The 15743-nt window shown below is 43.5% G+C and overlaps 2 protein-coding genes across 22 annotated transcripts in view; both read left to right on the top strand.

The window, feature by feature from the left end:
- Positions 1 to 384: 384 nt before the first annotated feature.
- Positions 385 to 8200, top strand: LOC111167795 (rho-related GTP-binding protein RhoG-like). Its single transcript, XM_022561044.2, has 2 exons — positions 385 to 487; positions 4752 to 8200. Exons 1-2 carry the CDS (start codon positions 386 to 388, stop codon positions 5340 to 5342), a joined length of 693 nt encoding a protein of 230 aa, XP_022416752.1. The 5' UTR covers position 385; the 3' UTR covers positions 5343 to 8200.
- A 3600-nt stretch (positions 8201 to 11800) lies between these two features.
- Positions 11801 to 15743, top strand: part of TAF1 (TATA-box binding protein associated factor 1) — a 100656-nt gene continuing 96713 nt past the window's right edge. For 10 of the 21 annotated variants that reach the window (XM_089904382.1, XM_089904387.1, XM_089904386.1 and 7 more), the window contains exons 1-3: positions 11802 to 12002; positions 13017 to 13131; positions 13272 to 13388. In XM_089904382.1, the coding sequence (XP_089760508.1) occupies positions 11802 to 12002; positions 13017 to 13131; positions 13272 to 13388 (433 nt within the window). Of the gene's footprint in view, positions 12003 to 13016; positions 13132 to 13271; positions 13389 to 15743 lie in introns of all 21 variants that reach the window. The other 11 variants (XR_016391351.1, XR_002642915.2, XM_089904397.1 and 8 more) reach the window with 3 other exon arrangements.

Genomic DNA, 15743 nt, shown 5'->3' with positions numbered 1-15743 from the left:
TTTATATAAAACTCTAGAAAATGCAAACTAATATATGGTGACAGCTACCTTAACTCACTACCACATTTTCTTTTATCGCCTCCGTTTTTACTAACACTTTTTCAGTTCCCTGACTGCCTCTTTTTGTTAATATTTGTCTTGAGGAGAAAACAGCGGTCTGGGGAAGAGGAAGCGGCCTCACTTTGTCACGGGAAATGTGAAGCTCGGGGACCTCCGAACCGAGGAACTGGGACCCCAGAGATCCTTGATTACCCAAAGGTGTAGTTTAGAAGCCAACGACTTGCAGAGCACGCGGCGGGCGCTAGAACTCCATTTCCCAGGAGGTCGCGGGGCACCGGAGGGAGACTGCGTCCGACGACGGGGGCGGGACTCGGTAGCTGCCCGGATGTGGCGCCGAGCCCGCCGAGCCTGCCCAGCCCAGCGAGAGACGCCTGGGAGGCTCTGCCAGCTGCGGTTTAACAGCGCGGGAGGACGACTACTTTGCCGGGTAATCCTTATGGAGAATCACCCCCCCCGCCAGGCGGCCCCCTCATCCGCTCTTTTCTCTTCGAGTCTCCCCATCCCCGGGACGGTTACCTTAGTATATGAGCCACTCCTTGGATGGAAGGGATTTGAGAGTGGGATGAGTTGTATGTATAGCGGGGGAGATCGAGCCAGCTCTTCCTATTTGTGAATCCGACGTGAGGCACCTCTCTGTCCCAGGCTCACGAGTCCATCTGAAGTCCCAGAACCAAGGACCCTCGGTGGAAAGGATGTGAGGGAAAGGCCGAGCGGGCTTGCAGTGGCTATCGATGGGTCACTAGAATTGCCTCCCTGGTTAAGTTTCCAAGCGCAGGATAGTCTTCCCTGGCTCCGGGTTGGGGAGTGTTCACATGGCTTCCTTCGCCCTGGGGTGTCTTTGACTGGACTTGAACCAAAAAGTCAGTCTTCAATGTGAAGAAGCTTCCCGGATTTAGTAGATAACTAAGTTGCAGAAAGTAGTAAATAAAAATGAGGGTCTTCTGCTGAATTGTCTTAGTTTCAGAAAGTTAGAGTGATTTCAAGTGGGTTTGACTTTTGGAAAGGGTGAGACTTGGGGGGAGAATGTGCTAGAAATAGTAATACTCTGAGCTACATTCTTGTCTTTACTGCTACTGGGTCTTTTTTTAAAATTTATTTATTTTTGGCTGCGTTGGGTCTTCGTTGCTGCGCACGGGCTTTCTCTAGTTGCGGGAGCGGGGGCTACTCTTCGTTTGGGTGCGCGGGCTTCTCACTGCAGTGGTTTCTCTTGTTGCGGAGCACGGGCTCTAGGCGCCCCGGCTTCAGCAGTTGTGGCACACTGGCTTAGTTGCTCCGCGGCATGTGGGGTCTTCCCGGACCAGAGCTCGAACCCTTGCCCCTGCATTGGCAGGCGGATTCTTAACCACTGCGCCACCAGGGAAGTCCAGTTATGGGGTCTTTTATGTTGTGCCTCTAACCTAGGAGAAAAGTGACTGCTGGGAAATGTACATGTGAAGAAGGATGCTTTGTCAGATGAGAATGGAAGATTTAGAAGAAACTGTAATTCCAAGGTTAAAAGTGAATGCCTTCTGAGGTGTTGGTCTCTGCAGCTCCAGGCCTCTTCCAATTTCCAATCCTAGAGGCATATTTAATGATCTCTGAGCTGAGGTGATGTCTACTTTACAGTGCTACTATGAAGCTTAAATAAGATATGTGAAAGTATTTTACACAATGCCTGTAACAGGCTCTCAGTTTTTAATTTCCCCTTGTTTCCTCATAGCAACTTATTTTTCTCTGGACCATGCTTTACTGTGTATTATTGTTTACCTTTTTATAGAAGTCCTGCCTTTACCCTAAGACTATAAACTTCTATCATCGTTCTTTTTTTTTAACCCTTCTTTGAGTCTCTCCTAGCAGTGCATTGTGCATAGTAGTGCCTGGGAGAGTGTGTGGATAGTGGTGGTGATGAGGGAAAAGCTGTGGGTGATCTGTAACCGGACAGCATTGTGCTGGATGCTGGAGCTGAACGAAACAAGCTTTTCTCATATGGGTGATAAACAGAATATTTGCCTCTCTCTTGTAACTCCTAGCCTTCTCTCAGAGTTCCCAGCCCTTTAAAAAGTATTATTTTTATTTTTAGTATTTTTAACCATTTTAAAGTGTACAGTACAGTAACTATATGCACATTTTTGTGCAATAGATCTTTAGAATTTTTTTATCTTGAAAAACTGAACGTCTATACCCCTTAAACAACTACCCATTTTCCCCTCCCCCTGCCCCCGGCAACTACCATTCTACTTTCTGTTTCTATGAATTTGACTATTCTAGATACCTCATATAAGTGGAATCATGCAATATTTGGCTTTTTGTGACTGGCTTATTTCACTTAGCATAATGTCTTCAAGGTTCATCCATGTTGTAGTGTATGAAAATATTTCATTTTTCTTTTTAAGACTGAATTATATATATATATATATATTTTTTTTCTTCTTTATCCATTATCCATCGATGGACATTTAGGCTGCTTCCACCTCTTGGCTATTGTGAATAATGATGCAATGAACGTGGGTGTGCGATTATCTCTTTGAGATCCTGTCTTCAATTCTCTTGGATTATATTTTTTAGTCTTATTTTTAAACTTGTTAAATATGGAGAATTTCAAATATACACACAAGCAGTGAAAATCGTATAATGAATATGTGGGCTGAATGAATGAGTCAGCTGTACAAAGCAGCCCCCCCACTTCTGCTGAACCTTCCCTTTCTTTGAGAGTTTGCTATAGGTGAGGATGTTTTGGTTTTGTTCAGACCTGAGATGTTCTAGGTGCATTTCATCATGTAGGCCTGGTATTTATTATATATATCAGGAGTACTGGTAGACGTAAACAAGTAGAAAAGAGCGTAGATGGCTCTTCCTAGTTATAGAGGTGAGGAGCTGAACTTGGGATGCAAAACGATCTTTGTGCCTAAGAGTTTTGCTCTGGTTCAGCAACCCCCTCAGATGCACTGTTGTCACTTTGAGCAGAGACACCGGATGATACCTAGAGGCGGCTGGAAAGATGAGTTGTACAGGGAGTGATTGCTATCAGAGGCAAAAGAAATTAATCCAAACTGGGAAAGTCAAGGAAGGCTATTCTCAAGGAGTGTGGTGGTGACTTTGCCCTGTTTCCATTGACCTTGTGTGTTTGATCCTCATGCGTATTCCTAGATGGAAAAAGACAGCTATGGTCAGTGAGTCTTCTGGGATGATTGCCTACTAGAGCTGAATCAGGCTCTGGACTTTTAGCTGTGGGACCTGTGCCAAGGAAAGGAAGCCTTCTAGGTGGAACGCCTCACTGGGCAGAGCTGGCTGTATGAGGAGAGAGCTACCCCTAGCGGGCCTGTGCGAAGCATGCTGAGAAGGCCAACTTTTTTTTTACCTTGACCCAAAATGAGCTGTTTTGTTTTGTCTGGTTTTTGTCTATGATATGGACCTAATGTAGACCTTAGCTAATAAGACAGCAGGATGGGGGAATGTGTCTATTCCCCCACATTCCCAAGGTGAGAAACTAATTGATTCTCAAATTTTTTTCCATAATCAAATACATATGATAATGTGTCCCCTTTCCTCCATGTTCGGACACTTGAAGTTAGTGCTGTGAGGATTGGATCTGAAATTAGGGTACTAGTTAAGAAGCTAAAGAAAATGGAGTGCTGTGGAGGCACTGACACAGTAGGGCATTGACAGAATATTAATAAGGGGATACAGACATGGGAGCTCATAGTAAACATGCTCCTTGGAGATCATCTGTGTTGTCCCAGTAACTCGCAAATACTTGATTCATGAAGAAATGGACGAGAATATAGTGGTGTTATGACCTGTAGTTTTACTCAGATAAGGTCGGAAGGGGTGAGACCCCCTGGTTTGTCTAGCATTGTACTCACATTATAGAACTTTTGCCTTCCCAGGCAGATTAGTAATTTCTGTGAAGTCACAGTAGCTTCTAACACTTAATGAGTACTTCCTATGTGGCAGGCACTAATAAGTACAGCACATGCATTCTTTCATGTAAGCTTCAGGTTAAAAACTTGCCCGAGTTTCACAAAGCTTAGGAAAAGAGAGGACTGGTTTTGACTCCAGGAGGTCTGACTTCAGAGTCTGGACTCTTAGCCACTTCTCTATATGGCTGAGTCTGACTGGCCTACCTTTCTCTCCAATATTATGAAGTCACTGTTTTTCAGGAACAGAGTGTTCCTTTGCTGAGTCTATAGCCACAGACCCAAAGTAAGAGACATGTTTCCTTTCGTTTCAACCTTGGGAACCTTCTTTCTATACCAATTTTTTTTGTTTTTTAATTAGTTAACATTTATTTAGCATCTGCTATATTTTAGAACCTTTGATACTGTATATGCAGACCTTATGACGATACTGCAACATAAATACCTATCTTGTTGGGCTCACAGTCCTTTTTGAGAGTCTGATGACAGCTTTGGATCTTCTTTCCAGAAAAACTTCCTTATGCACATAATATTGCACACAACTGCAGAGGTGGCTTCTAGAATCTACTGAAGCTTATCCTCTAGCAGTCCATGGACTCCATGGTAAGAATTCTTGCCCTCTGCAACCTTTCGCAACTGACTCTTCCATAGTGTTAAGAGGCCAGGCAAGTGGCAGTGGCGGTGGGGGGGGTCTCACCTCCTTTCTTTCTTCTCAGAGAGAAATGTTTATACGGCTTAGGCTCCCTAAATTAACCAGACGTCTGTGAACATTCTTTCTTTCTCTCTTGTCTGTAGGACTCCAAGGGAAGAATGCAGACGATTAAATGTGTGGTTGTAGGAGATGGGGCTGTAGGTAAGACCTGCCTCCTCATCAGTTACACAACAAACGCCTTTCCCGAGGAGTATATCCCTACTGTCTTTGACAACTATAGTGCCCAGACATCTGTGGACGGCCAGATCGTCAGCCTGAACCTGTGGGACACAGCTGGCCAAGAGGAGTATGACCGACTGCGAACACTCTCCTACCCCCAGACCAATATCTTCGTCATTTGTTTTTCCATTGGCAACCCATCTTCTTATGCCAATGTGAGGCATAAGTGGTACCCAGAGGTCTCCCATCATTGCCCCAATGTACCTGTTTTGCTGGTAGGCACCAAGAGGGACCTGCGAAGTGACACTGAGACAGTGAAGAAGCTGAAGGAACAGAGCCTAGTGCCCACAACTCCTCAGCAAGGCACTTCCCTGGCTAAGCAGGTGGGGGCTGTGAAGTATCTGGAATGTTCAGCCCTGATGCAGGATGGGGTCCATGAGGTATTTTCAGAAGCTGTCCGGGCTGTGCTTTACCCTGCCACAAAGAAGAACAGCAAGAAATGTGTCCTCTTATAGCTTTTGGGGTGCTGCTTGGGGACTGCACCTAAGGAGAATAAGGGGGAATTCCTTTGACAGCATTTAACAATGCCAGCGTGAGCCACTTATCTCTTCCCCTGGAAACCCTAGACTTCAGGTTATTCAGCTTTTGGAGGAACAAGGAGAGGCTAGTTTGCACTTGGCTGCTTTGAAGTTTGGTCTGAACCTTTTGGAGGAAGTTTGAGAGAGTGAGTGTGTGTGTCTCTCCTGTCGAAGTGGTAAGAGGAGATGCCACCAAGTGCTGTTCTTTTCTGTCCTGGCCAGGCCACGACTAAGCAGAGCAGCCTAGCACTGTTGTTTGTAGGCTTTTGCTTGGCTGTTTAAAATCTAATTTCAGCGTTCCTGGCTGTATTTACCGTTGAGCAAGTGCCTCACAGAAGGACAAGGTTCTCCAAATTTTCAAATCATTGCCTTAAGCTTTCTGATATACTAATTTTTGGAAACCATCTTATGTGTGATTCCTGGGTGTTCCCAATGTTGACATGCTCTTTCCATTCTTCAGAGGAGATATTTTTGCAATAATGGTTAAGCAGCATTTCTAGAGTTCTGTGAGATGGTAATAGATGTTTCTTAAAAGGGTTCTGTGGTCAAATAAGGCAGGAACCAGTGATTTAAATAATGCCGAATAGTTTCTTCTACTGCAGGAAGTTATAACTTTTAATAAGTATGCAACATTTCCCAAACTTATTTCACTGAACTTTTGTTTTTTGGCCCCATGCAACACCTACTAACATCTCTGGGAACACAGTTTCAGAGATGCTGGATTACAAGGGACTGGGAATTCTCATGGCGGAGACTGTGAAAAAAGCATAATGTGGTCCTGTTCTTTGTGCTATTTCCCTCTTCATTGCCTTTGAGAGGAATGTTTACCAGCCATGGCCTTGTTATTGGTTCCTCTTCCATCCTCAGGAGGTGGGTTTGGCACTTAGTCACGATAGTATATTGGCTGTGGGATCTGATGTTCAGATCTGCTCTTGGATTCTGCTAGCACAATAGGCACGGTGATGTGTAATGAACAGTCCCTCTGAAGAGCTGTGTCTCTGAGGCTTCTGTGTGGCTCTTTTTTCTCTCATCATCCTTCCGCTTGAAGGAAAGACCACTGAAGATTAACCCCCTAAATCAAACCAATGAAACGACCAACGAAATAAAATGTCCTGCCAGTCACTGTCAAGGGGTTCTGTGATTCCCTCTGATACTTCTCTTCTGCTGTCATTCCTCTGAGTCACTATAAAGACTACCTTGCTCTCTTCCTGTTCCTCCCGCCTCTGTGTATCTCCCTGTGTGTTTGTTCATCCCTGTGTGCCTTTTGAGGTTGCTCCAAGAGAGCTGGGGTACGTTGGGTTTCCAGGCCGCAGGGCTGTCGTCGCCCTTGTGGTGGTGTTGCCGGAGTTGCTCAGCCTGCTCTCAGGGTGGAAGGAGTCAGATTCCATATCCCAGCGGGCCTGCTGCTCCTTCTCCCTAGTTGTATTTTTGACCTTCTTCATTTGATATGGAAGGAAACCTTAACTTCTCTACCTGGCAAATAGTGGTTGACAACTCCACCGTGCACATATCCTCTCACCCTGCCAGAACAGCATGGGATTTTTGAGAGTTTGGGAAATGTAGCTAAAAGGAACACATACCTCCCCTTGGGGTGGGTGGAGTGCCTGAGCTTCGCTCTGTGATCATCATGCTGTTGCTCTTTGACGGGATATGATCAGAGTAACCTCAGGCTAACTGAACCTCCTGAATAGGGTTGCCAGATAAAATACCATAATTGTTTAGTATAAGTGTGTTCTGTGCAATATTTGGGACACACTTACACTAAAAAATTATTTGCTGTTTATCTGAAATTCAAATTTAATGGGGCATCCTGTATTTTTATTTGCTAAATCTGGCAACCCTACTCTTGGAGAACCTGGAAACTGGAGGTCAAATATCAAGTATTGACAGAAGATAAAAGGTTATGTAGGGACTTCCCTGGTGGTCCAGTGGGTAAGACTCTGCGCTGACGATGCAGGGGGCCCACATTTGGTCCCTGGTCGGGGAACTAGATCCCGCCTGCCGCAACTAAGAAGTCCGCCTGCCTCAACTAAGACCTGGTGCAGCCAAAATAAATAAATAAATATTTTCTAAAAATGGTTATGTAAATTCTCTATTCTTCCTCCTTTTCTTCTGGTTGCCTTTTCCCTCACGGTGGACTAGTGTTTTTTCTTCTTTTTCCTTCATGACTGTACCCTCCACTTCACATAGTACTTCACTGGTGTATATTTCTACACTGCTGATTGTCTAAAGCTGTGGAGGATCCAGGATGAATACTGTTGTCCAGCGCTTGCCTTCTATCTCAGGTCCAATGTACTGTATCTGTTTTCCAGTGTGTGACTCAGGGCCTCCTGGGGGTGGCAGGGATTCTGTATGAGAAGTGAGTCAACTGGAAGAGGGTGAGGGTGGACCTCCTCAACTAAGGCCCAGTAGCACTTTGGAAAGTGGGGCTGCTGTTACAGTAACGTGGCCACCGTAGAAGTCAACTGGCTTCTGGGCACTGTGCCCACTGCCCTTGGGTAGAGTCACTGGGTTTTCCCAAAGGCAGCCAAATGAAAGTGTATTCCAGTCTCAGGATGTTCTGATTGATGCCACCTTGGGTGCTCACAGGACTTCACGGTTCAAAGGGGTTAGAAACATGGCTGTCACCTGGGTCTCTGGGAACTTTCTATTTAGCTACTGAAATCTTTTAAGTTGGCTTTTAATTTAATAGTGCCTCCTGCTCTCCCTTTGCCTGGCAAATTCCCAAATGTAAGCCTGGGTTTGGTTTGGGCAAATTTGTGTCCTCTAATAAATGGAGGTGTGATCCACAAGTCTGAGAGAGTGGTTTTGTATTGGTCTGATTTAGTAGTCTTAAGCATACACTGACATCTTGGTTTTTATACTTGAAAGGAATTTGTATGTAGACTAACATGCTAATATCACTTTTAAATTATTCATAAGGAATGGTAATAAACTTTTCTGATTTTACTGGGTCCATTGCTTTCTAAAAATCAAAGCAATTCCTCACCACCACCCCTTTGCTTTGAGTGGTTTCTAAATGCTTTTCAGCTTGCAAAGGATGAAATAACTATAATTGTCATATTGCACATGGCACCTATGTGTAGCTGTGCTTATTTCTCTACATCAGATAATCAGGGTAAGGAACTGTCTGCCCTGCTAACATTGTCTAGTTCCTGCCCACCCCCTACCTATTCATCCCCAGGATTTAGCTTCATTTCCTGGTTTTCAATAATGACAGACCAGTTAGTTCCCTGTTGGTGATTTTCCTCACTTATTACACTACATTCAGTAAACAATTATCAAGCTCCTACTGTGTTACAGCCTTGACTGTGCTAGGGGCTGGGTTGTGAAGATAAGATATATCATTTAATATTTTTTGCCTCTTCCAGTTATCTCAGAAAAATCTCCTTCCCGTTTGTTATAAAAATGAACTAGGGAATTCCCTGGTGGTCCAGTGGTTAGGACTCTGTGCCTTCACTGCTGAGGGAGTGGGTTCGATCTCCTCCCCCCCCAAAAAAACACAAAGAACCCCCCCCAATCCTGGCTGGCAACTGTAAATAGCGCTGGTGAGTAAAGAAGTGCAAAACCATGTTTTGTTTTTTTAAAAACAGCTTTATTGAGGTATAATTTACATACTGTACAATTCACCTATTTCAAGTGTACAATTTAATGATTTTTAGTAAATTTACTGAGTCATGCAACCATCACCAAAATTAAGTTTGAGAACACTTCCATCACCCCAAAGAGATCCCTCATGCGGTTAATCCCCGTTCCCACCCCCAGCCCTAGGCAACCACTAATCTTTGTCTTTTCTGAACATTTCATATAAACGGAATCAAACAATACATGGGTATATAACGAAAAAGAAGAGATAAGATCATACTCATTTGCATATATTTTCAAAAAGAAAAAGGAAATACAAATAGCAAATCATGCTGTACATCTGAAACTAATGTTAATGTCAATTACGCCTCAATTGAAAAAGTAATAAACGAAGGATAAACCAGAAATTAATGAAAATGGTTACAGGGAGTGGGTGACAATGGGCAGAGAGCGTAGGCATGGGAGCAAGACTTCTCTGGAAATAGCTTTTTAAATAGTTTTGACTTTGAACCATGTAAAAGTTTACATTTTTTAAAAATAAAAATTTTATAAAATTTTTATTAAAAAGAACAATAAAAGCAAATCCTAAAGTTGAATACAAACGGAAACAACTCCACAGAGGAAAAAAAAAGATTCACGTAATTTTTAATAGGATATAGTCTAAGGACAGAAAACTGCGAAGAACTTCTGAACCTTACTTAGGTTAATTGTTGGTAGTGGTATTGGTCTTGTAATTCTGCAAAGAGTAATATATTGGTGTTAGGAACCACAGTTTTCATTGTAAGAGAAGCAAGATACAAATATGAAATGGGGAACGGCGAGGGAGAACCCTGTGGTATTGGATTTGAATCGAAGTTATTAGTATAAACTCATTCATTTAAAATTTTTCTCTCTCTCCACTGAAAGGGCCTACAAGCAATGACGACCCAGTTTTGTTTTAAAAAAAATATTTAGGGCTTCCCTGGTGGCGCAGTGGTTGAGAGTCTGCCTGCCGATGCAGGGGACATGGGTTCGTGCCCCGGTCTGGGAAGATCCCACATGCCGCGGAGCGGCTGAGCCTGCGCGTCCGGAGCCTGTGCTCCGCAACAGTGAGAGGCCCGCGTACCGCAAAAAAAAAAAAAAAAAATTTATTTATTTGGCTGTGGCGGGTCTCAGTTGTGGCACGCGGGATCTTTAGCTGCAGCACGCGAACTCTTAGTTGCTGCATGTGGATCGCGCCTGGGCCCCCTGCATCGGGAGGGCGGAGTCTTAGCCGCTGGATGCCCCAGTTTCTAAACACCATTCCCCACTAACAGGAACCAGGGCTCCTTGGAGAAATGGCTTATATCAGATCCAGGACAGGGAATGCACAGAGTGAGCCTGGAACATCTTGTGCCAAAAAGCAAGGAAGTGCTCAAAGACTAATTGGGGTCATGTCAAAAGGACACAGGAGCCAGAGTGAAGTGGTAACCATTGGACAAATTTGTAACAGTTTGAGGACCAAAAAGGATAATGATGGTGTTAGATTGTAACACATTAAAATAAAAATACAAGAAAGGAGATAAGAAAAGGGAAAGTTCTTTACTGAATAAGTCCAGTTAATAAATGTAGAAGGAATTAAGAATTAGAAAAATCACCCTTTTGCACTCTTCCAATATAATTGATTCAGGCAAGGATCATCGACGGATGCTAAAACCTTTGGGTGCAAGGGCGATAGGGCACAGAATATTCACAGAATTTCAAAGTACCACCCCATAGGTTATTTACTTAATACAAAAGGAAAAATGTGTCATTGCGACGGAGAGATCTGGTGGACACCTTTTTGAAGTGATCAAATTTAGCATCACCAACATTGGGACAACCTGACATCGTGCCTTCTGATGACCGGTAAGATATTTAACCGGAATCACTTTGAAGAAAAGATTAGACGAATTCAGCATATAGAATGTTTTCAAGACAACTTCCCTGGATTCTTCCAAATACGTACGGTCATGCAACACAAAGAAAAAAGCTGGTCGATTCTGGATTGAGAGACTAAAGGGAGATAAACAAATACAATGCATGAACCTTGAGTGGATCCCGGATTGAAATGTAAAATGCTCCAGTTAGGACAATTTTGGAAATTTAAATACGGACTGTACGTTAAATGATATTGAATTAATGTTAAGTTTTAAATATGTGCTAATGGTATTGTGGTTGTGTAGAAAAAAGTATTTTTCGGGGTGAAGAATCACGATATCTGTAACCCACTTTTAAATGGTTCAGGAAAACAAACCTAGCAAAATGTTAAAACTGTGAATCTAGGTGAAGGTTCGCCTGTTCGTTTTACTTATCTTTTAGTTTCACATTTCCCGAAAAAAAAAAGGGGGGGGGGGAGGAAATCCATTTCTAAGGGTAAATTTCAATTCAAAACAAGTAACTGCAAAGGTACCTTTGGCACACTGCCAGTTTCTCTTTGCAAAGAAACAGCACAGGAGGAGACAACACAGACGAGAAAAACCGGTTCTAATCTTTACTTCCGTGTCCTGTGGCGTGGTTACCTGCGGTTACCAGTACGTAGATCACGTGACCTAGGAAGCACTCTCCCCCCAGTGCACTGAGACAGCTCCTGCTTAGATAAGTGGAAGGGGGCGGGAGCGAACGTTTTCTCTGACTAACCGCTTTTCACAGATCCAGCCTCCTGATCGCGTATAGTCCAATCAAAAACCTCTAGTAATGTAGTGACACCAATTCTCCTTTCTCGTAGGACTGGCGGCCTTTCCGGTTCTGTTTTTCTTTATTCCGCATCCGGCTGGTAGGGTCATTGAACTCTGTGAGTCACTTCTGGTCGACATGACAGTTTATTTCCGGACTATGGGACAAGGCTGGGGTTTCCTCTTCCCCGTAGCGGCTGGCCGCATCGACGCCGCCATCATGTCAGACACGGACAGCGATGAGGATTCCGCTGGAGGCGGCCCATTTTCTTTAGCCGGTTTCCTTTTCGGCAACATTAATGGAGCCGGGCAGCTGGAGGGGGAAAGCGTCTTGGATGATGTGAGGGGATGGGCGTGGGGATAGGGCTGGGGGTGGATCGGCTAAGGAAAAGGTGGAGTGACGAGAGTTGAGTGGTCTTAGGAACTGGAAAAAGAGGGCGATGCGGCCGTCCCCCAGTGAGAGGGCGCACTTAACGTACGCGAAGAGGACCAGAGAAGCGGTTGCCATGCTAGTAGATTGTGCAGTAACGGAGAGCGAGGGGGCTCAGTTTGGGCGAGGGTGGAGACAAGAGAGGAGAACAGTAGGCAAGCTCTGGGACATCAGCGGCGCTGATATGGGTGGCTTTGGAGCTAGTTAGATGGAAAAATAGCTTAACCTAGTGAGAGTGCTTTCAAACCTTTGCTACGAGAACTTTGGAGATTATTGAAACTGCGTTTGTGCCATCGCTGGCTAGAGGTGGCTCTAGAGCGAGAGGACCGGACCTGCACCAAATCACGTGGTTCAGGTCCCAGTTCTTAGAACAGCCAGTGTTCAAACTATCCAGGGCAGACCCCTTCTGGTCCCAGTGCACTTCTTACATAGTTTTCCCACCGTTCACTGACATTCATGAAATAGTTTCTTGCGCCTGACACTCACCTAGCTTCATTTAAGTTCGCCTCCCCAAGGAGAAAATACCAATATTCCTCATTCCCTGCAACACACAATAAAGACAGCAGTAAAGTTCTTGCCTTGCTTTCTCTGATCGGAATGACCTCAGTTTCCTTAGCCTTCATTCAGGCAACTGCTGTTCCACTTATTTAGTCTTGGTGGGGGTTCCTTGAATAATCTTTCCTTACATTAGTTTAAAGGATGGTGATGAAATTGGACATGATGTGTTAATAAAGATCTGATCAATGTGGAGTTTAGTGGAAGATGTACTTTACAGTTCTCAGATGTGATGCTGCTTTTAGCACGCTGCCGAGTCGTTTTTCAGATGGATTTATAGCTTTGTCGTGGATCTGGGAAATAAGCCTTGTGGTGTGGGAAACTTAGGTTTAGGTATTGTCTTTGATTCTGGTGCTGTCCCTTTTTCAGGAGTGTAAGAAGCGCTTGGCAGGCTTGGGGGCTTTGGGTCTGGGCAGCCTGATCACTGAACTCACAGCAAATGAAGAATTGATCGGGACTGATGGTGCCCTGGTAAATGATGAAGGTGAAGTCTGGGTCATGGGGAGTAAGGTGGGGGAGGAGGCTAGCCACTTACTGTACATGTACTTTTCAGTGGGAATTATCTAAGGGAGCGAAAGTTTTTTGCTCTTTGTTTAGATCTACCCCCCCCCTTTTTATTTATAGGATGGATCAGGAGTACAGAAGATGCTGTGGACTATTCAGACATTAATGAAGTAGCAGAAGATGAAAGCCGAAGATACCAGCAAACAATGGGGACCTTGCAGCCCCTTTGCCATGCAGGTGATTCTTTGGTGCCATCAGTAAGAGCACTCCAGTACATTTTCTTGCTGTGTAGTCCAGTTTGTTTCTATCCAAGCTTTCTGTCATTGTTTCTGCTCTTTATGTCTTTGCTTCTCTCCCTTTGTCAGCTCAGTTCCAAGTAGCTGCTGTCCTCTTTTGTGTTCTGGGGCAGCGTTACTATACTCAGGCTTTTATTCCTCATACTGGTTAGTCCCAAATTCTTGGTGAATGCCAAATAAGGATGATAATTCTTTTCTCCTTATCATCTGGTATTTGAGTACCTGTGGGGTTCACAGTACTGTTTTAGATGCTATTTAAACTCAGTCTTTGCCCTCAAGGAATTGGTAGTTGAAGAAAGATTAAGTATGCTATGTTGTATATAAACAAGCACATGTATTTATTGGCTCAGCTTCTGTTAATCACTCACTACCTGTATGCCGACACAGTGCGCTTAATGCTTGCTCACAACATGGGTTTTCCTCCTGGTATAAGGTGCTACATTATAGAATCAAAATGTCAGAGTTTGAAGGGGTTTTAGTGATTATTCTTAACCTCATCATAGATATGGAAACCTGGAACTTCAGAAAACTTTAATAAAATGTGGAACTTTATCAAAAGTTCTGTAGTTATTAGTGGCAGACCTTGACTAATTCAGCATTTCAGTTTATTAGGCATTGAGCACCTGTTATGTGTTATAAACTGTGATAGTGAAGTACAAAGATAATAAAATCCATTTTCTGATTTTTGAGTAGCTCGGCTTTGTGGTCTGGAACCTAGACTTGCTGATCCTAGTTCATTCTTTCCACTGCCCAGTACTACCTTTCACTGGGACTTTTGTATGAAGTTGTTCACTGTTTATTCATTATCCATCTCTTTGAATTAGATTTCAGGCTGCTGAGAAGTATAGGTAAAACCTTGGTAAAGAGCTGAACTTAGTTTCTTCAGAGCCAGTTAATATATTTGGATGCTTTTTATATAAAGAGAATTAACTGCACCACATACACAAGAAGTAACCTAGAAAAATAGAAGATACAGGCCTTACTTTCAGGGATATTGTTATCATTTGGGGAAGGTGAGATAAATGACTGCAAAACATAATTATTCATAATAAGACATAAACCAGTTGCCAGCTTATATTTCTGCATAGAGTGTTATACTTAATTTTGAAGGGCTGCCAGACTAGCTAAGTCAAATAGCGTAACTATTTGTTTGAGCACCCTGACTTAGGCTGAGGGGGAGGTGGTAGCAGATCTGATTTTTCAGGGCATGTTATAGTTTTCAGTTTTGGATTTGTTGTCTTGGCTAGGGATGGTAAGGAAGAGTATAGGTGGGGGGTTCTTAGTTGGGTTGTGTGAGCTGGCCTCCTGGAAAAGGAGGATGCTGTATTTGATAGAGTCTCAGTACTGTAGGAAGCTCATTTCCAAGTTCTCTTGTCCTCTGAGGGTACCTTCATCTATGCCCTTAGCTTCTTCCTTCCCTGGCATTGGCCCTTTCACACGGCTTGATTGATAAGGGTGTTTCTTTGGAATAATTAGAAGTAGATGGAGGTCATTAGAAGAGGCTTCATGGAGGTGAATTTTGAGCAAAATTTTGAAAGATAAGGTTTGATGAAGAGGTCGCAGCAGGGCATTGTGGTTTGGAAACATGGCTTGCATAAAGGTTGGGAGATAGAAATAAGCAAGTAGTGTGGGGGGAATTGGCCAGCAAGTTTTCTTGGAAGGAGTGGAAAACATACACCAAGTAGTAAGAACCAACCATAGAGCAATTTGACAGCACCTTTATGTACGCATTACTTGGGGTTTGCTGCCATAAAGGATTGTAAACTGATACAGATTGTTGAGTAAGAAGCAGGATGGTATAATGAAAAGAAGATGGACTTTGGAGTCAGAATGTCATAGGTTCAAGTCCCAACTCCATATTTAGTTTGACCCTGGGAAAGTTGCTCAGTCTCTGAGGCTTGGATTTCTCATTTGTAATAATCCGTCAGTTTTCTTTCTGCAATAAGTGTATTAATACCTACCTCATTAATAGGACTTTGGTGGGAATTCAAGTTCATTATCACATGGTATGAAAGCACCTACATAGAACGGTGTCGTGGTGGATGCTCTATAAATGTTAGTTGTCTTTCCTTCCTAAATGAAAATGAAAAGTGATGCTTGTTGCTTTGGGGTTTTGATTAGAAAAAGGGTGAAGGGGCAGACTAACTTGGAGACAGTTCTTGTGGGCTAGATGTAAAGTTATCAAAAGTTATCAAGGTCTGGAATAGGGTGACAATTGTGGAAAATGATAGGCAGTGTCAGACTTGAGAGTTGCTGATAAAACATCGGTAGAACTTGGTGAGTGAGCAAGCGTGTT

This window comes from Delphinapterus leucas, chromosome X (genome assembly GCF_059928025.1).
Source record: "Delphinapterus leucas isolate spDelLeu-1000000601 "Yukka" chromosome X, BTC_Dleu_Yukka2, whole genome shotgun sequence".
Taxonomy (NCBI): domain Eukaryota; kingdom Metazoa; phylum Chordata; class Mammalia; order Artiodactyla; family Monodontidae; genus Delphinapterus; species Delphinapterus leucas.
The sequence above is the reverse complement of the archived record's forward strand: the minus strand, read 5'-3'. Positions and strand labels throughout refer to the sequence as shown.

Coding starts and splice junctions, on each gene's coding strand:
- LOC111167795 (XM_022561044.2), top strand. CDS start 386: ATGTGGCGCCGAGCCCGCCGAGCCTGCCCAGCCCAGCGAGAGACGCCT. Junction 488..4,751: donor GAGGACGACTACTTTGCCGG/GTAATCCTTATG, acceptor TCTTGTCTGTAG/GACTCCAAGGGAAGAATGCA.